A 20,900-nucleotide genomic window follows, 5' to 3' on the forward strand; every position below is an offset into this window, starting at 1 on the left:
CACTGCATTCCCTATTTAGGAGATACTAGCCTAAGCTTGCTAACCAGCAGCTGTTTAGCAAGTATTCCATCCAAATGCAATGAAATTTGAATGAATTAGTGGCTTGTAACCTGTTTGGATGACGACACAACCAGAAAAAACAAAACCATCAGAATCACATTTCTGATTGAAAATACAGCTCTATTAGCAAGTACCTGGTAACAAATTCTTTTACCACGAGTACTTTGAGGGGAGATGAGAAAATGTGGTGCCAACATGCAACATCTACTGAAAGCAGAAAATCACTGTAAAAAATAGTGACCAGAGTTCTTGAGAGTTAACCCTTGCTACCCAGCAGAAAATGACAGGAAGAACCCAATTCTCCAGCATAAGATTGCTGCAAACATCAACATGTTCGGGGGTGGGAAGTGCAGAAATGAGGCGTGAAATTTTCTTAATGTAGCACAAAGTTCTAGTGTATCCAAATTCCAAGCAGGCCCTTAGTCCGCTGATCATTTTACAGGTGGTAGAGAGTTTCAAGCCAACTCAATATCCATTTGACTGTACATCTCTCACCAAATCACATCTCCAAAAAACTGAAAAACAACAGCTAAAAACAGAAATGGCTGCACTTGTTATCAGGAAAGAAAACACTTCATCTAGTTAGCCTTGAGTTCCATACAATGAAGGAAAAATAACATATTGATAGTCTTATACAATATTACAGATGGAATAATAGTATAATACCAAAGCATCCTGAACCCCAGCCAGGGACAAAGATGGAATGAACATGTAAATCTGAAATGGGCAGTGAATGCAGTCATGGGATCAGATGACCCAAAACCAAGAAACTATTGAACCAACCGCCAAGCCAATAACCAAAAACAGCACAATCACAATCCCCGCAGTCTCCGCATGCTGTAACGGGACAGCTTTTGGAGCAAGTATCATTAACACGGATGTAAAATAGCCATTGGTTAGCCCAAGAAGACATGTCAGTACAACAACTGGAGTCTCCGTTTGGAAAATTTTGGGACCATGCAAGCAACCCAGAAACAGAGGATAGAATAGCAGCCTTGCAATACAGGCACCAACTGCAATGTTTGCATTCTCGAGGAGATAAAATGCAGTCAGAGACTTACCCACCAGATCAAACACATTGTAGCCGGCAATGAGAATTATTGGATACCAGTCCTTGAGGACCTGTGAGTGAACATCCTCTGTAACATATCCTGGAAATATGGAGAGAGTTACAACATAGATGAGGAAGATACCAAACCCAAACCATTTCATTCTTCCTACGATGCCCCACAAGGTTGATCTCCATGCGGATCCAGTCAGGGAACCTTTCTCGGTTATTTGCTCATTCATTACCTCCATTTTCAATTCCTTGTAGTATTGAATCACTGGAAGCTTGTCTGCCACGTTGTAGAAAATAAAACATATCACCATAACTACGATACTGACACCAAAGTAGAGGTTTGCACTGCATCTTAAGCCACGAGCATCTTGTGGGAAGATGGCTTTGGTTATGATCCTCATAATCGAGACAAGCACGCCTGCAATCACAGATACAAACTTCAAAAGCAGCTCTCAGAATGTTATGCATAAAGAACTTCGTCAGTGAGAAGGAACTAAGAGCATGAATCAAATAAGAAACTTGGTCATCTTCTAGTGAGCTTTACAAGAGGTTGAGCTAATGATGGAATCTGATATTTCGTGCTTCTTTATTCCTAGAACAAGGTTTCAAGTACCTGATTGAGATTTTCAACTATCAAATCCTTTTTTGGATTTTTCAGAAACTGAGTTGCATTTGAGTGTTGATAGAATCAAATTGACATGTAAAGTTCTTGATTTCTTGCTTAAGTTCCCAAGTGCTTCAGCAGGTAAACAGTCTTATTAACATAGTCAATGCAATAAGTAAAAATAGAGGTCTGTGTCAATATATGAAAGTTATTAGGCACTGAATTTCCCCAATGTTTCCTTGAGTCAATGACACATGCTTTTAGGCCCCATTAAAGGGAAACTTATTATTTGATTCCTAAATATGCAAATATGTGTCTTTTTTGCTATTATTTTATTCTTAATATGTGTATTTTAGCATCTCCCGAAATATCATTGAAAAATTCCACTATGTTCCCCATGTTTCTCTAATGTTTCCCTAAGTCATCGTTATATGCTTTTAGACCACCATTAAGGAGGAACTTATTATCTATGCATCTTTTTTGCAATTAGTTAATTCCTAGCTATGCAAATATGTGTATTTTAGCTCCTCTTGAAGTTTCATTGAGAAATACACAGTTTTGTCCGCTAAACAATGGCAAAACTATCGTGCTTTTTTTTCATTTAATATCTCCTGAATTTTCACTGAAAAAATCCCACATGAGTTCTAAGTTTGTTATTATGTGTCTTTTAATATCTCCTGAAGTTTCACTGAGAAATTCCACCACTTCTCTAAAGTTTCCAAATGTTTTCCTCATATTACAAATACATTACGCGATACATGCAATATTTCCCTGATGTTTCACATGATATTTCCATACCCCAATGGCATGATATATAGTGGAATGCTGGGTGCCAAAATAAGACTATTGAATAAGAGAGGAGCATATGAACATCACTTCATACTACCATATTACATATCCATCATCAGATAACATGTAGATTCAATATTATCTAAGAAATCTAAAATAAGAATTCATATCCACAATGAAGGAAAAACTTCAAAAAAAAATTAAAAAAAAAAGGGAAAAGAAAAAGATTTTGTTGTTGCCATCATCACCATCATTTTTATCTTATCCCAACTAATTAGGGTCAGCTGCATGAATCCTGTCACACCATTCCACTCTATCACACACAAGCACGCGCACACACATACATACATGTATATGTGTCCTGTCACACCATTCCACTCTATCACACAAGCAAGCAAGCAAGCACACACATGCATACATGCGTGCATGCAGGGAAAATGGGGGGAAAATGGGGAAAATGGTAGAATTTTTCAGTGAAACTTCAGGACATGCCTAAATACACATATTTACATATTCAGGAATGAAATTTTTGCAAAAAGAATGCATTAAATTAGAAATTTCCATTTAATGTGGGCCAAAAAGTATGCGTTGTCGTAAGAAATCACTCAAATAGTAACCAAAATTAGTTTATATAATATACAAATGCAAGCTTATAACAATTAAGACATGAAAAAGTAAATGAATTGAAAAAAATACACATTTATGGCCATGTTTCATCCCCACATGGAGTGACAAGGTGGCTCGTAATCATTGTCTGGATCCCGTGGCAGTTGAGAGTAGTATTGGTGCTCAACATATTGGCAGTACTGTTCCCATGTCATCCTCTGCTCGTACTAATTGAGAAACTCTCTTATGTACCTCTGATATTTATATATATCAAAATTAGTTTATATAATATTGGCAGTATTGTTCCCATGTTTCTAGGTTTCGCTAAACCCACAAGCTTGCATAAGACAGATCAGAACATCGCCCCCACTTGTGCCAGCTTGGCACATAGGTGCGAGATCCAATTCATCAATCAGGGTGGAAGCACTATGAAGATATCATGGCCCAATAATTAAGTGGGCTACTTAATCAGAATGGCTACAGCTATCAAGACAAATGCATGGCTTAAAGAAATTGGCTGAAAATTTCCAAGCCATCCGCCTGTTTCTAACTTCACGGACCACCTGATTAGTGGTACAGCCTGAATTTTATACGAGAGTATTTTCCCAGCTGGACCCACCTGATTAGTGGTACATTCGCCTATCACACGTGGCAATGTGGCAGATATGAGTAAGATCCAAGCCGATCATCAGGCTGGCCCTCTCCTTGTTCCAAAATTCAGGGTGGGCCGTTCATTAGGTGGGCTATGCATGTAAAAAAAAAAAAAGGTGGCTAAAAGAAATTGATATTATTAGCTGTCCGTATTTAATGTACACGTGAGGTTTAATCCATTTTTTTTTAGCCCACACATGATGTGTGTGCTAGATCTACTTGGTTTACTAGTTTAACATGGTCATTCAAGGGCATGGTTTAAAAAATGAGCCAGATCTATGACTCAGTTGGGCCAGAATGTCTAAAAGTATATCTGCCGTTGAAAAGTAAATTATTTCATCCAGGGCCCACCATATGCTCTAGATGAAATTCGAATTGATCATTGGTGCAGCCAGTATTCGAAATATCGGTATCACATTACACAAAAAATGAGGTATATCCCAATCTCAATTGTACCACATTATAGGAAACAGTGTTGAATGACCGTCAACCATTAAAAACTTTTTGGGGCCATAAAATCATTGGATCAAGCTGATCTTTGTTTTTTCCCTTCATCTGGGTCTTTATGACCTAATCAACAGATTGGATGTCAAATAAACAGTACAGTGGGCCTTAGTGGGATTTAAATGATGGATATCCAATCACTATTGTTTTCCTGTGGTGTGGTGCACCTGAGATTTATAACCCTTTGATTTTTGGCATAAAGCACTAAAATGATCTTTAAAAATGGATGAACGGAATGGATGAAATAAATACATCATGGTGAGGCCCACAGAGCACTGACCACCAGCCACGGGGTTCTGTCAGGGGGAGTAGCCAATCCGTTCCCCATTTTCAATAGCAGTGCGGGACTCGGATTTCCTTCTTGCACTGCAAGCTTAGGTGGGGCCCATTGTGATGTTTGTGAAAAATCCTCCCCATCCATCCGTTTTGTGAGTTCATTTTAGGACATGATGCCAAAAATGAACTGTATCTAAAGCTCAAGTGAGCCTAAAATGTGATAATTAAACATCCACAGTTGAAATATTCGTGGGGCAACAGAAGTTTTGATTCATGCCAATATTTTTTTTTCCAGTTCATTCCAATTGTAATGATATTATTAACGGTATGGATGGCATCTAAACATCCCTGTTGAACCTAGGAAGGTTTCAACGGTAGGAATTTCTCAAACCACATTTTCCTTTAGTATGGCTCACTTGAGCTTTGGATACCATTCATTTTTTACAACTAGTCCTAAAATGAAATCACAAAACGGATGGATGGAGAGGATTTCTCACAAACATCATAGTAGGCCCCACCTGAGCTTGCAGCGCAGGAACACATGGAAAGTTCAGGAAATCCACGTCCTGATCCGAAACGGATTTGGCTACTCCCTGCCGTGCTCTGTGAGCCTCATCACCAGGTTTGTGTTTCATCCATGCCATCCATCTATTTTTATAGATAATTTTATAATGTGAGAAAAAAAAAAAAAAAAGAGGTATATCCCAATCTCAATTGGACCACATTACAAGAAACAGTGTTGAATGAACTTTGACCATTAAAAACTTTTTGGGGGCCATAAAGATTTTGAAACAACCTGATCTTTGTTTTTTCCCTTCATCTGAGTCTTTGTAATCTAATTAACAGATTGGATGTCAAATAAACAGTACAGTGGGCCTCAGGAGGATTTAAATGGTGGATATCTAATCACTTAAGTTTTCCCATGGTGTGGTCCACTTGAGTTTTAGATCTACCTCATTTTTTGGATAAAACTCTAAAATAATATTTAAAAATTAATGGACAGCATGAATACAACAGATCCATTATGGTGGGGCTCACGGACCCTCAATGCCCAAGCCGTGGTGGGGTGGCCTCAAAGTGATACACCCAAGTGAGCTTGCAACATCAAAGCCCACTTGTGGGGTCCACCGTGATTTATATATTTTATCCACTCCGTCCATCCATTTTAACAGATAATTTTAGTTTTTGAGCGTAAAAACTAAGTATATCCAAACCTCAAGTGGACCACACCATAGGAAATAGTATGAATCGAACATTTACCGTTGAAAATATCTTGGGGCCACAGAAGTTTTGGATCAAACTTTTATTCGTTTTTTCCCTTCATCCATGTCTGTATGATCTTATGAACAGGTTGGATGAAAAATAAACATCACTGTGGGCCCTAGAAAAGTTTTAACGGTGGAAGTTATTATTCAAACTGTTTCCAATGGTGTTGTCCACTTGATCTCTTAGTACGCTTACATTTTGGTCTCAACCCATAAAATAATATGGAAAAACGGATGGACCGCAAGGATAGACCAGATACATTCTTGGTGGGCCCCAGTACGATAAGAGTGTACTGAGTAACCAAGTACGCAATCCAATCCCGCCCGCGGCCCGCCCGATCCCCAATTTGGGATAAAAACCCAAAATCCCTCTTCACCTTCCAAAAATTTCAAATTTTCATTCCATCCCACCGATTTCTCCGTAGTTTCAGACCGAAAATCCCTCTCCCTCATCCCAAATCGAAAAAACCCTCTATTTTCGAATAAGATCTCGGCCTGCGGATTCGAGAAGTTGATGAAGATTTTTCGACGGAAAAAAAAAATGAAATTTATGGAGTTGAATCTTACCGGAAATGCGATCTGCACTCAACAGCAGCTGAATTCGCGTCGTTCTCCAAATTCGGGTGAAAAAACGGGTATTTCTTTATGTTTTTTGTGATTTTCTCGCCGACAACCCCTCTTTTATCGATAAAAGTGGGTTGTTGCCTACAGTTCCCACCCGTGGTTGGTGGGAACAGCGAAATGTCGGTGTGATGATGGAAATACCGATAATATCGGCGAGATTTCGGCGATATCTGGAAACGACACGAAATATTGGGGTTTCGGTGTCGCTGCACTGGCGACACCGAAATTATCGGCGATATTTCGAACGCGCACACACATACATACATGTATATGTGTCCTGTCACACCATTCCACTCTATCACACAAGCAAGCAAGCAAGCAAGCAAGCACACACATGCATACATGCGTGCATGCGTATCTCTATATATAAACAACAAACATACATACATGCATATATACATATATGTATCTGTGTTTTGTTGTGGAAGCCTATAACCTCGGCAATGACAAGACACACGACAGCCAACAAAGTTACTGCATAATGTCCATGACAGTTCGACCAACTAGCCCAACTCCTAAGAGCAGATGAGGAACGCCTATTCTCAGACATTTTGACTTTGACCCTGATGGCATCTCTGCTTACATAGCCAAGGCCTGTTTGCATGCAAGCAGTGTCTATCAGATCAGATAGGGATAGCCTTACCTATTTTGCTTCGAGCCATAGTCAGAAGGATATCATCCAAAAAACTGCCCCTCCATGCATTTGTCCCTTTGAGCCCAGGATATGCTAGAGAACCCGACTGTCAGCAGGTACCTTGAACTCCAGTACCCAAAGGACCCAACCCAATTTATACAGATCTAGATCCACTTTCTAGACCTGCTTAAAGATCTGGTCGGATTTCGGTCCATCACTTTTAGAACAATGTAAATTTGGTCAGGTACAGTACCTAATTGGCTAACCATTGGATACCTGATTAGTTTAATATGAATATTGTATATATAAGTGTTTTACAATATATACTAATAAAAATTATCAGTGTTGCTGTCATAGGGGTTGCTGGGCGTAGAAACCAGGTAACACTACATGCTGGATCAAATCTTAACCACCACACCATAGTAACCATCGAGTATGTAGAGGCAATTGTATTATTAATTCCTAGGTCCACGAGTACTTTGGCCACCCATCAACACACCCCCACAAGAGTGTGGCAGATAAGTTTGATATCTAAGCCATCCACATGGTGGGCCCCACTATTTAAATTCCCCTGCTTAGAAATCAAATTGGTCCACTTATTAAAGGGCTATGGTGTTAGAAGAAAAATGATGGCTGTTCGTTTCTTTCTTAAACTGAAGCTCAACTGAAGAGTGGACAAGCCCAATTTTTGGTCAAGGGAATCTGAATGGTGGGTCCTATCCGATGGATGGCTTGGATCTCATACTCGTGTACCAATTTGACACATGGGTGGCATGTAGATCAGCTCACTCATACACAAATCTCAACTTAGAACCACATTAACAGAACTGACATTTTACAAAAGAGAAAAATATATGCTCACATGCAAGCATGGATACAAATATAGATTTCGAAGTGCAACTCAACAGGGAACTGAAAGCAGTACGAATCGCCCCGTATCAGTCGGAATTGGTCCTATTTCTGTCTGCTTACTAGTATTTGTTTCGGACCAAAACCAAAATGACTCAGACGATACCGAGTCATGTCGGACAATTTTTAAGACCATGCATGTAATGACCCAGAATTTTGATACACGTGCGTACACATACATGTATGTACAATTGCCTTCATTAGAGTATACACACATAGACCCATGCATACATCCACACACCCATGCACACATGTATCTATCGGTTTATGTAAATTGTGACCGTTGATGTGTGATCGTTTTGCTTAGTACGAATTATTAATTAATGTCATTAATGATTACATGATTTTGGTAGAATATATATAAGTTTATTTATAATGCACTCTCTCAACTCATATACTTAAGACCACGTGTTTAATTATTAACTAATCTAAATCTAACCAACATCAACTATTAACTGTGCACTGAGATTAATCTGATCTTAACCACTAGATTGTTGTTAAAAAATAAATAAATAAATCAAGAACAACCCATTTTTTTTTTGGGAACCAACCCCACCGTCCGCTTATGTGTGGCTCACCTGAGTTTCGGATCAGCCTCATTTTTTTGCCTTATATCTTCTTTTGGCCAGGCCGAGATGATGGACGGAGTAGATTTAAATTATTGTTAGTGGGACCCACTATATCTTAAAAAATAAAAATAAAATAAAAAAATAAAAGTTATATCTTCCGCACGACTAAACCACTTTCTCCACTTTCCTTCCGTTTTGTACGGTAATGGCCGCCGAAGCTCCCACTAAATGAAACCGTCCCATAATTCTCACTCCTCCATTCCATTACGCATCCATTTAAAAAAAAAAAGAGAGAGAGAAAGAATCGAAGGAATCAATCACATTAAAAAAAATGAGTGAAGGAGAGAGAGAGCTCTGTAAATCAAGAGAGAGAGATCAAAGCGGGGCCGGATCATCAGACTTTAAGGTAGGTGATCTTAACATGAAATTTATCATTTTCAGTTATGATTATGTTTATTTAATCTAAATTTTCGTAGAAATATTATTGTCAGTTAAATTATTTTTTTGTAGGGAATCTACTTATTTAGGAATTTCTATTTTATTCTTTTTTAAATATTTAATACTGAAATAATTTATATACAAATAAAATTAAATAAATTTACAAAATTAAATAAATAGTTTATTTAAAATTATTTTATTAATTCTTAAATGTTTTGTTAAAAAAAAAATTTATTAAATTAAATTTTAAATAAATTATAATATCTTACAATATTTTACAGTACAAACAGAACATATAATTAATTATTTAAAGTATTGATGATTCATTATGCAGAATTGTGAATATAAGTGATGTAAGATTGATAAGTATATATAAGCAAATATGATTATGAAAATAAAATAAAAATATATAATAATAATAACAAATTATAAATTATATAATTGTAATACGTAATCAGTATTAATATGATATATAATAAGATATATAATAAAATAAAATAAAATAAAAAGGCTTATAAGATCATTAAGGTATAGTAAAATATAAATATTATGTTTCATAATAATATAGTAGTAATACAATATAATTGTATGTTAAAAAAAAATAATGAAAAAATATATAACATAATTAAAGTAAACATGTGTAAGATAATATTATATTACATAATTAATACATAAGTATTTAATATTATTTATATGATTATGTTATAAGTAAAAAGGTTTTATCTGATAATATATAAAAGTTTTAATAAATAAAATTTATTATTTCTAAAAAAAAAAATTATGTAAATGATGATATTAACAATTTAACATAAAAGTAATATAATAATTATATTAAATGTATCAAACAAAAGTAAATTTATTAATTTAGATAGTCAATTATAAAATAAGGTTAATCATACTGACATAATGTTATAACAAATAATTTATATAATAATAATAGTATTGAAAGTCCAAATTAATATCTTTCTTAATCTTATTTAATTTAGATTTAAAAATAAATAATAATAAAATTCTGAATTTAGATTTAAATAGTTAGATAAAATAATAATAATAATAATAAATTTTAAATTATCAAATAATAATTTAATTACATTATTAATGTTATATTATAGAAATCGGTGTAATATTTTTGTTCTGTAAAGATTAAAATCCAAATTTTAATTCTAAAATTTGAAGAGTTAATTAAATTAAATTTAAATGAACTTAAGTTCAATTTTTTTTTTGTTTTTAAAATTTTGGAATTAAAACTAAATTGATTAGATTTTTATACTTTGGAATTCTAATGATTAATGTATATTTAAAACTTTATTAAATTAAAATTTTTATAAAGTATAATATTAGATTTTTAACTAAAAATATATATATATATCTTTTCCTTGTAGCTCAAAATTTTGTTTAAATTAAAATTTAAATAATTTATCGATTAAACTTAAATATACATTCTCAATGAATTATTAAAGAGAAATTAAAATTTGTTATAAAATAATCAAGTTATTTCAATATATATGTGTGTGTGTGCGCGCGCGCGCATTTGTTTGTTAAGTTTATGTGCTAAATAAAATAATAAAATTTAATTTTAGAATTTAGTGAATAAAAATAATAAATATTTTTATGCTAATATTTAACATTATTTAAGTAAAAAAAATAATTTAATTAAAGTTAGAATTTAAATAAAATTTCTTGTACATTATTTCACTGTAATTCCTAAATTAATAATAGTAAAAATAATATTTTATTTAAGTATTTTAATTATTAAAGTTTTAACAAAATAATATCTAGAATTATTAATTAGAAATAAAAATTATATTGTTGATATTTTCGATTGTAAAGCAGTGATTCATTTTACATATCATATCAACCCAACAACACGAACAGTAGAAAACCTTGATTTGGAAACAGCCATGGTTAAATAGACTAACTTGAAATCCAAACCATTCATTAAATAGACCACTTAGGTGTTATTTTCTTTTGGTAGATGGTGTCCTGAAACTCAACTTCTCACGCATCCAGCGAGTGTAGACAGCAAGTTAATGCTATGTGTTACGTCAGTGGAAGAAACTCGTTGAGAGCGTAAGCGTGGGTCAGGTCTAACATGCGACGCTAAGTAGGTCGTGGGCGTATGGTCTAGTCTAGAAATCGACGGTCCAAATATCAGGTGGGTGATTCTCCTCCATTTATGAACTTTCTGATTTTATGTATTTTAGAAAATTTATTTATTTGACATAATGACTTTAAATTAATATTGTCAAATTCCTTTATACCTAATGTCTACTTTTCTAAATTTTAGCATTTACTGAATCTGATTAACTTGTAAAGTTAGATTTTAATCTAACTTTTATTTCTGAAATTTGGTGTTAAGATTTAGACCTTAAATCTGTGTTAAAGTAATTGATTTAAATTAATTGGTTTAAAATAATATTAATTAAATTGATTCTAAATTTTGGTTTTCTTAAGGGCAAAGAAGATAGCTTGATGTTTCAGTAAATTTCAGAAATTGACTTTTTTTACGGCATCGAATTTTCGCACATTTGTATAGAACTTGCATTGTTGTATCGGGATTTAAATAATTAAATTATTTCGCTACTGATTTTAGAATAATTCATGACATGCATTCATCTATACTGATTACGAAATTATGGAAAAAGAAAGAAAAATGAGAAAATGATTGTGGTATTAGCAAGTAGGGCAATCGTGTCCCTTGGGTGAAAGACCCTAAAGCCAGCAAGTAGGGCAATCGTGTCCCTTGGGTGAAAGACCCTAAAGCCAGCAAGTAGGGCAATCGTGTCCCTTGGGTGAGAGACCCTAAAGCTAGCAAGTAGGGCAATCGTGTCCCTTGGGTGAAAGACCCTAGAACCCGTTGGATCCTTCGGAGTCTCCTTTGTGTACGGCGTATGAGTACAATTGTGTGCGCGGACATACGTCAGAGGTACAACTGGAGCAGTAGTCTGACCAGCTAACGTATAAATGGATCCCTCATCACGAGGTACCAGTGTGTGGGCGTTAATGCAACGTAACCATACACCTAAGTACGGTGTTGTAAGATGTGATGATTATTTAATTTTATTATTGAATTCATGATGGTGTAGCATTCAGTATGTCTTTATGATTCCAGCATTGCATTCATGTCATATTTAATATTCAATATTTTGATTCATGTCTTGAATTTCAAGAAAGTAATTTTATTATTTATTTGTTAAATATAAATCTAGAAATTTCAGATTTGGTTGGATAAGATCCCACGAGCGGTTGTGCTCATACCCAAAATAACAGTGTTTCAGGGCATCAGAGTTTATTCAAGGGTAAAGTGGAGTGAAGATCCAATCATCAATTTACTTATCTTTTATTTGTACCGATGGAAAAAAAAAATGTATAATAAGAATTTAGAAGTGAGTTTAGGCTGTAATAGTTAAAGGTTATATTTAATGAACGTTGTTATTGTAATGAGATTGATTAAGTGTAGTTGTGAATGTTTAATATTAAATCATGACCTGGGATTCGGACTTGGGTCTGACCAATTCGGGTACCGAATTTCAGGGCGTGACAGTCCCAACTCAAGCCGACTCAACAAACTTGTGATTTGCGTAGAATATCGAAGCCACGCAACAGCTGCACCTAAGAAAACCAAGATGGTTGACTCATTAGGCAGGGAACACAGTTGCAATCAGTGGACAGCCGACGGTTTGACTCAATGTACAGGTGTGGGCCACCTAGTGAGTACATTGGTATGATTCTCCCCTTAGGTGATTCTTATGGTGCACACCACATTTTCAATGGCTCAGATGTTCTATGTGAGTCACATGTTGTACGGAAGAAAGCTTTGTATGTGAAGTTTCACATGAAATGTTATATGTAAGCATTTCTCAGCTCATTAATGTTGATACTCTGTGTGATGGTTGGTACACTGCATTAAGAAATTGTGCACATCGAACATAAGTAAACTCAAATTGAACTATCCAAATAGTGGGCCCCTGTTTAGATTGATCATAAACCAGGAGCAACATATTGCAATTGGTGGAAATTTAATTAGCAATTGGAGTGCAAAGTATTTAATGGATTGAATTCATTGAAAAAATGTCCATTAATTAGGATTGCTCAATCAATCTGATTTTGATATACTAACTAATCTATGGTAGCTCCTGCAATTTATGAAGTTCATTTTGAGTTATTTTATGAAACGTGTACAACTTCTATGTGCATGTGTATCTAGCATCATGGTCTAGAGTATCGAATAAGTCCCATTTTCATTTTCCACTCTTCTTCTTCTTCTTCTTCACTCCCTTTTTTTAACCCACACACTCACACCACGATGGGTACTCGAACCCATGACCTCGTGTTGAAACTTCTTATGAATCTACCACTAAGGCATGAGTAAGGACCCACTCCTTCAATTCTTCTTCATCTGCAAAGCCCATCCTTATCTAATCCTAATCCAGCCCAATCCTATGACTAGGGGTGTACATCGAGCCCAACCGAGTCGAGCTGGCCTCGGCTCGGCTCGGCTCGGTCACCAGGCACACCCAGCTCGAACTCGGCTCGGCTCGGTGACCGAGCCAGCATCTCCAGCTCGACTCGGCTCGGTCAGCAATCAGACCAATTCGAGCCGAGTTCGAGCTGAGCGTGCTATATTGTATCATTTTTCTAAAGAGTTGTGGCTTATCAGCGAGCTGAGGGTGCCAGACAGGAAATGAGCGATCTGAGCATGCCGAACGGCGAGGCGAGAGCGTGCCGGACAGGGACAGGACGAGCTAAGTATGCTGGACACCGGACAGGGACAGGGCGAGTTGAGAGTGTGAGCTGAGTGTGCCGAACAGGGAACAAGCGATCTAAGCATCTAGGCAAGGTGAGGTGAGACTTGAGAGCATGCCGGACAAGGCGAGCCTGAGAGGACAAAGAGACTAGAGAGAGAGGGAGGAAAAGGAGGAGTAGTAGAGAGTAGGGGCACCGTGTGGCAAAGGAAATGAGTTAGGGTTTAGGGGCGCTGATTGTGCGAGCAAAGGAAATGGGTTAGAGTAACAGAGTTTTTTTAATATAAAAGGGTATATATATTCCTACAGCCGAGTCAAACTGAGTCGAGCTGAGCCGAGTTCGATCTGGGGCAAGCTCGAACTCGTTTTCGAGCTCCAAAAATCAGCTCGACTCGGTTCGAACTCAGGTTCGATTGAGTCGATTCAAGCTTTTTCAAGTCGAGTCGAGCGAGCCAACCGAGCTAGCTCGGTTCGTGTACACCCCTACCTATGACCCAAGCTATGGCCCTAGACCCGAAAGGTACCCAAATCCCGACTAGATCCTGGTCCGGTACCTTGAACTGACAAAACTTAAACCCGGCCTCTTAGGTAGGTCATGCTTTCGACACCCCAAGACCCAACCCAAACCTGACCCATTGACAACCCTAACCAAACATTCAACTTTTGTTGGATTCAAATCATTTCATTCCTCCTTTCCAAACAATCCATGCATGGCATATAATAGAGCAAATGATACATCATCATCTAAGCCTTATCCCAATTAATTGGGATCGATTACATGAATCTTGTTGCACCACTCCACTCTATCAAGGACCATAACTTCAGTACTTTGCACTTGTGGGAGTTTGGCGCTCTCATTGCCGGTCCCAAGCCCAAATCGACTCGGCTCGAACTCGTTTTTGAACTCCAAAAATCAGCTCGACTCGGTTCGAACTCAGGTTCGATTGAGTCGATTCAAGCTTTTTCAAGTCGAGTCGAGCGAGCCAACCGAGCTAGCTCGGTTCGTGTACACCCCTACCTATGACCCAAGCTATGGCCCTAGACCCGAAAGGGACCCAAATCCCGACTAGATCCTGGTCCGGTACCTTGAACTGACAAAACTTAAACCCGGCCTCTTAGGTAGGTCATGCTTTCGACACCCCAAGACCCAACCCAAACCTGACCCATTGACAACCCTAACCAAACATTCAACTTTTGTTGGATTCAAATCATTTCATTCCTCCTTTCCAAACAATCCATGCATGGCATATAATAGAGCAAATGATACATCATCATCTAAGCCTTATCCCAATTAATTGGGATCGATTACATGAATCTTGTTGCACCACTCCACTCTATCAAGGACCATAACTTCAGTACTTTGCACTTGTGGGAGTTTGGCGCTCTCATTGCCGGTCGCAAGCTCGACTCGGCTCGAACTCGTTTTTGAACTCCAAAAATCAGCTCGACTCGGTTCGAACTCAGGTTCGATTGAGTCGATTCAAGCTTTTTCAAGTCGAGTCGAGCGAGCCAACCGAGCTAGCTCGGTTCGTGTACACCCCTACCTATGACCCAAGCTATGGCCCTAGACCCGAAAGGTACCCAAATCCCGACTAGATCCTGGTCCGGTACCTTGAACTGACAAAACTTAAACCCGGCCTCTTAGGTAGGTCATGCTTTCGACACCCCAAGACCCAACCCAAACCTGACCCATTGACAACCCTAACCAAACATTCAACTTTTGTTGGATTCAAATCATTTCATTCCTCCTTTCCAAACAATCCATGCATGGCATATAATAGAGCAAATGATACATCATCATCTAAGCCTTATCCCAATTAATTGGGATCGATTACATGAATCTTGTTGCACCACTCCACTCTATCAAGGACCATAACTTCAGTACTTTGCACTTGTGGGAGTTTGGCGCTCTCATTGCCGGTCCCAAGCCCAAATAAAGGAGGGTTGTGTCAGGTTCGCAGCCAGAGTCAAACTTATGCCATAACTTCCATCATGAATCTGAACAATAGAGCAATTGATACAAAGTTCCCAAAAATGAGTCAAACATTGGGGTGCAAATGGGCTGGGTTGGGTCAAGGGGGTGCGTTGGAGTGACTCATTTAATGTGTTGAGGAAGGGCATACGGCTTTGAAATCGCATTTCTTTATTGGGCTATAGATCCCACTGTGATGGTTGAAGAATGTCATGAAATTTTGCAAGGAAGAAGAGTGAGGAATGTGATTCCTTCCTTTGGTGGGGGGGGGGGGTGTTTCAACATAGACAGCAAGGGAGAGGGAATTGGTGCACTATGTAGACCAATTTGGGCTTATTTCCCCAAGCTGTTTGGGATCTCTTGGTCGTTCCAAAAGAACCTTGGGGAGTTCCAAAGTTGGGAATGTAATCTTTCAAGAGAAAAGGGAGGATAATGGTATGGGTGTATCCTGTTTCTCATGTTACTTTGGGTAGGAGTGAGTAGGAATTGCAACCAGATGGTTAGGCCCATTATGTTTGAAGTCCCAACATGATACGAGTTCCTGTTATAGATGCCCATGAGTCACCTATGGTCTACTCTTAAAGGCCGATTAATAAACAGGCATGGCTTCATGGACAACAAATCAGGTTGGTCCACTGCTCTCACATTTTTTTAAGGCTTTTGTTTACTTTACAGCCTGTGAGACAATTTAGGGCCTGACTTTCCAGCCTTTCGTCATCATCGGCATCACTGGGGGGGGTGTGGGTCCTAGTATGGAAAGAGAAATTCTCGTACCTTTTAGGATGTCGAGTTGCAGAGAGTAAAATAATTGAAAGGGTGAAAAGTAATTTGATCAAGTGGGCTCTCTCGACAAAAGAAACTCTAAGGACATTGGATATGCTTTATAATTTGTCCATTGCCTTGAATAGTGACCTCAAAGGGTATAAACAAAAGTGTAAGTGGCTTACCCACCCACTGATTGGTTATTGGAAGCTTAAGTTCAATGGCTCATTGCAATAATGGTGCCATCCTTAGAGACAATAAGGTACTGGGCATATGATTTTCTCTGGACTGGACGGGCGAGGGGAAGCTAATGAAGCAAAGGCTCTTGCCCAGAGACAGAGAGGACTAAAGGATTTTCATCAAGGATTTCTCCAGCCCTTTTAATTGTAGAAGGGAATTCTTCAAATGTTACTAGATTCTGAAGTGTGTTCCAAGGTTTAGAAGCTTCCTTTTTCCTCAATGAAATCTATGACATTGTCTAGGATAAACATTTTGTTGTACTTGTCAGTAGAGAAGCTAATGATATAACAGATAATCTCAATAGGGAGGTTTGAGAGAAGTGCCTCTTTATCTTGAGAGAATCCCTTTTTTCCCTCCTCTTTTTAGCTTAATAAAATTATGTCATCTCTACAAATTCATAGAATGAGTGTAGCTAAAATGAGGATGTTGAGATGGATGAGTGGCAAAGCAAAGGATAGAAATAGAAATTAATATATTCAGGAGAACTTAGAAGTACCACCAACAGGTAATAAGACGAGGGAAAGTAGACTTAGATGATTTGTATGATTCACAATATGGATCATACGATTCATATTATATCATATGGGTGTATGATTTGAATTGTATATCCAAATCGCATATCCTAAATAATCGTATGATTATCGTACAATTCATATAGAATCGTACGATAATCATATCGAATTGTATGATAATCGTATACTGCATAAATGGATCCAAAAATTACTTTAAAAGTCAAATTTTTAAAAAAATTTATTCAATTTTTTCTTCTTTGTGCCCTTTTATTTATAAAACATGAAAAGGCACTCCCCTATAAAAACATGTCCTCATTTTTTTCTTTTGAGAGAGAGGAAAGAGGAGAGTTGGGGATTTTGCAATAAAAGATATCTTTTTATTCACAATGTAATTGAATGCCAATTTTTATAATATGATTCTAAACTCAAGAAAGGTACAAATGATCAAATTTATTAAAAGACTATTGTATGCTTTTTAAGGTAATTTTTTTTTAAAGAAAAGATAAGAAATCAAAGGAAAAAAGAAAAGAATCATTTACTATCATGATATGTACACCATATACATTTTCTCAATCGATAGTATCATGATATGTATAACCTTTTTGGAACATGTTGATGGGAAATGGATAATTGATGAGTTTTTAATCTTTCCTGATTTAGTAATATTTTTTCATATGTTTTTTATTTATTTATTTTTAATCAGAAAAATCTTATGATTTACAATACGATTTGCAATTCGATACGATTCAACCCCTATTACTATTTGTGATCCGATAATGATTTTGACAACATTGAGGAAGGCCCAAAAAGGACTGAGTTGGTTCCAGTTGAAGCCTATAAAAGAATAGGGGGAAGGGCCAAAAGGACATCGGTGAATGTAGCACAAAAAGATTTGATGACCTAGGATTTAACTAAAGATATGGTCCCTAATAGAGTAAGAATGGTAGAACAGGAAATGTGCAGCAGAACCCAGGTAGTTGGGTTAAGGCTTAGAAGATGACAATGATAATGATGAAAATTTTGTTCTCTTTCAAAATGAAAAGGACTTGAACCAACTCCCAAGTAATCAAATGTGTGGCAGTTTAAAGAGAAAATACCAATAGGGGTTGAAGATATTATAATGGTCCAAGAGAAACATATGATGGCCCAAGGAAGGAGATGATAGTATAAAAAAAATAAAAAATAAAAAGACCCTACTAACTTTGGCATTCCCATGGCCAGAAGTCACTAAGGAGAAAGAAATTCATGGCTCCTCAAATCCAATGGTTAGATATTGTCAACCAGTTCACCAAGGCATCAACCACTCTGATACCCTTTTATTGATGCTGAAATCTCCATCAGCTTTAGTTACTTCTTTAGCTTCCCAAAAGGCTCTCAATTTCTATGGATCACTAGGATCTAATGCAAGATTTACTACCAGGTATAGAGAAAAGTTGTCCATGTCAAGAACTAAATCTGCCTTCATATCTATAATTATGAAAAGAACAAGAATATTTTTTTATTTTTTATTTTTTAAAAAAGGGAGAAGAAGAAAAGAAAGAACTTGGCCTCAACAATCAAATACCAATCATCTCACCTAGGAAGATAATTGCCAAAGTTCCATGTAGGAACATCTACTGCTCTCTTCTTTGATTAATCAGGCTCTATTTTTTCTTTTTCTTTTTTTCTCCTTTGGAGATCATGGACAAGATTATAGTAAGATGTTGAGAGGTCATCATAGCATATGGGTTTTGTAGAAGACCATCAGATTCTCAGAGGCACACTCAAGCTAAACTATGGACACTGATCCAATACATTAAACATGATCTCAAGCTAGACTTAGCACTTGAAATGATAAAGAGAACTACAATTGGAGAAAATCAAGAACCGCTTTATGAAAACAAAGTAAATGAATTACAGTTGATCCTTGACCCAAGAGATATGAATTGAACCATTGGATTTTCAGTTTGCACAAGCAGGAGCCATCAATCGGTCATGTATGGACGCAGATTGGGTTGTACACGGACAGTGGCTCTGAGGGGTCACTGTGATGTATGGGTTTTATCCACACCGCCCATCCATTTGTCCATATCATTTCATGGTACAAGCCCAAAAATGAGGCAGTTCCAAGGCTCAAGTGGACCACACAGTGGGGATTAAACATCTACCGTTGAAAACTTTTTGGGGACCACAGAAGTTTTGGATTGATCTGATATTTGTGTTTTCCCTTCATCCAGGTCTATGTGGCCTTATGAACAGGTTGGATGGAAATTAACCATCACGGTGGGCCCTAGGAAGGTTTCAACAGTGGTTGCCATTATCGCTCTAGCTTCCAATGGTGTGGTCCACTTGAGCCTTGGAACTGCCTCTTTTTGGGCCTGCACCCTGAAATGATATAGCAAAACAGATGGACGGTGTAGATAAAACCCATACATCACAGTGGACCCTCAGAGCCCCTCTCCATTCCTTGCTGGGGATGGGCGGGGTAGCACCCGATCCGCATCCGTCATCTATACCGTTGATCTGATGGGACCCACCTGGATGGAGCATGCCCCAAAAAACTCCGAGATAATTAGACCCTAGACAACCAATCTCTGCTCTTTTTTTAACCATCTACCACCAGGCCACCAAAAGCAACGCTGAGGATTCAACCTATCAAGGAGATTTCCTGTCCAATAGTCCATCAACCATCGCACCCATCAGAAGAACGGTTCAGATCATCCAACCATAGGCCCATTGACCAAACAAATCCAAAACCAATCTCAACATGAAACATCATTTCATTTTCCAACTAAACAATCCAACCCTAAATTACACTAAATAAATCCCAAATTCCATACCCGATGCAGCCGTTCCCGCGCAAGTAGCCTGCATGTAGCGATTAGGAAGCTCTCCGGCAGCGCCAATGACCCCGCCCTGAACTAACGCATCTGCCACGCCGGAGAGCGCGACCGCAGCGACCGTCACATAATAGCCAGAATAGAGTCCCACCCTTCCCTTCACGTAGGTCAGATCCATGACAGGGACGACCAGAAGCGAGACGATGAAGAGCGCCAGGCCGACATTGATGCGGATGAAAGCGCTGGATTTGTGGGCCCAGACGACGATCATGAGAAGGAAGGTCAAACCGACGAACATGTAGACGACGGCGAAGACGCGGTCGACACTGGTGTCTGGGTAGATGTAGGTGAAGTAATCGACGGCTGTGATGAAAGCATTCCATGGGAGTAGGTAACCGGCGCCTAAGGTGAAATAGACGATGTAGGCAAGGTGGAAGGAGTCTTTTGGTATTTTCGTAGCAGTGGAAGATAGTAAAAGGGAATTCGCTTCTGCATCTCTGCTACCGCTCGAAATTCCCATTCTCTACCTTTCTCTTTCTTTCCTCTTTCTTCCCCAGAGACAGATATTTGAAAGAGTAGTTATATGATGCTCAGAATGCGTATGAAGCCTGATACACAGGAGGTCAGAGATTGTACACGTGGCATATACTAAATGAAATTAAACCATGTGCATCTTAATTCCTATCGTCATTAAGTCACATACCCTTGATCAGATTGGTTGAATAATCCTAACCTTTAATACTTGTTTGTGGAAATAGAACCGTTGGATTGTTTTCATTTTTAACTGTCCATTAAAGGTCCGCCAATCCAATATCCAGATAATCAAAACGCTTTAACTTTTGCTTCACGAAAAGCTACACC

The 20,900-nt window shown here is 37.7% G+C and overlaps 1 protein-coding gene across 1 annotated transcript; it reads right to left on the reverse strand.

The window, feature by feature from the left end:
- Positions 1 to 590: 590 nt before the first annotated feature.
- Positions 591 to 20,607, reverse strand: LOC131246473 (equilibrative nucleotide transporter 1-like). The gene is made up of 2 exons (XM_058246637.1): positions 20,040 to 20,607; positions 591 to 1,538 (listed from the first exon to the last, which is right to left on the reverse strand). Exons 1-2 carry the CDS (start codon positions 20,557 to 20,559, stop codon positions 808 to 810), a joined length of 1,251 nt encoding a protein of 416 aa, XP_058102620.1. The 5' UTR covers positions 20,560 to 20,607; the 3' UTR covers positions 591 to 807.
- Positions 20,608 to 20,900: the final 293 nt, after the last annotated feature.

Source organism: Magnolia sinica, chromosome 5, assembly GCF_029962835.1.
Source record: "Magnolia sinica isolate HGM2019 chromosome 5, MsV1, whole genome shotgun sequence".
NCBI classification, from domain to species: domain Eukaryota; kingdom Viridiplantae; phylum Streptophyta; class Magnoliopsida; order Magnoliales; family Magnoliaceae; genus Magnolia; species Magnolia sinica.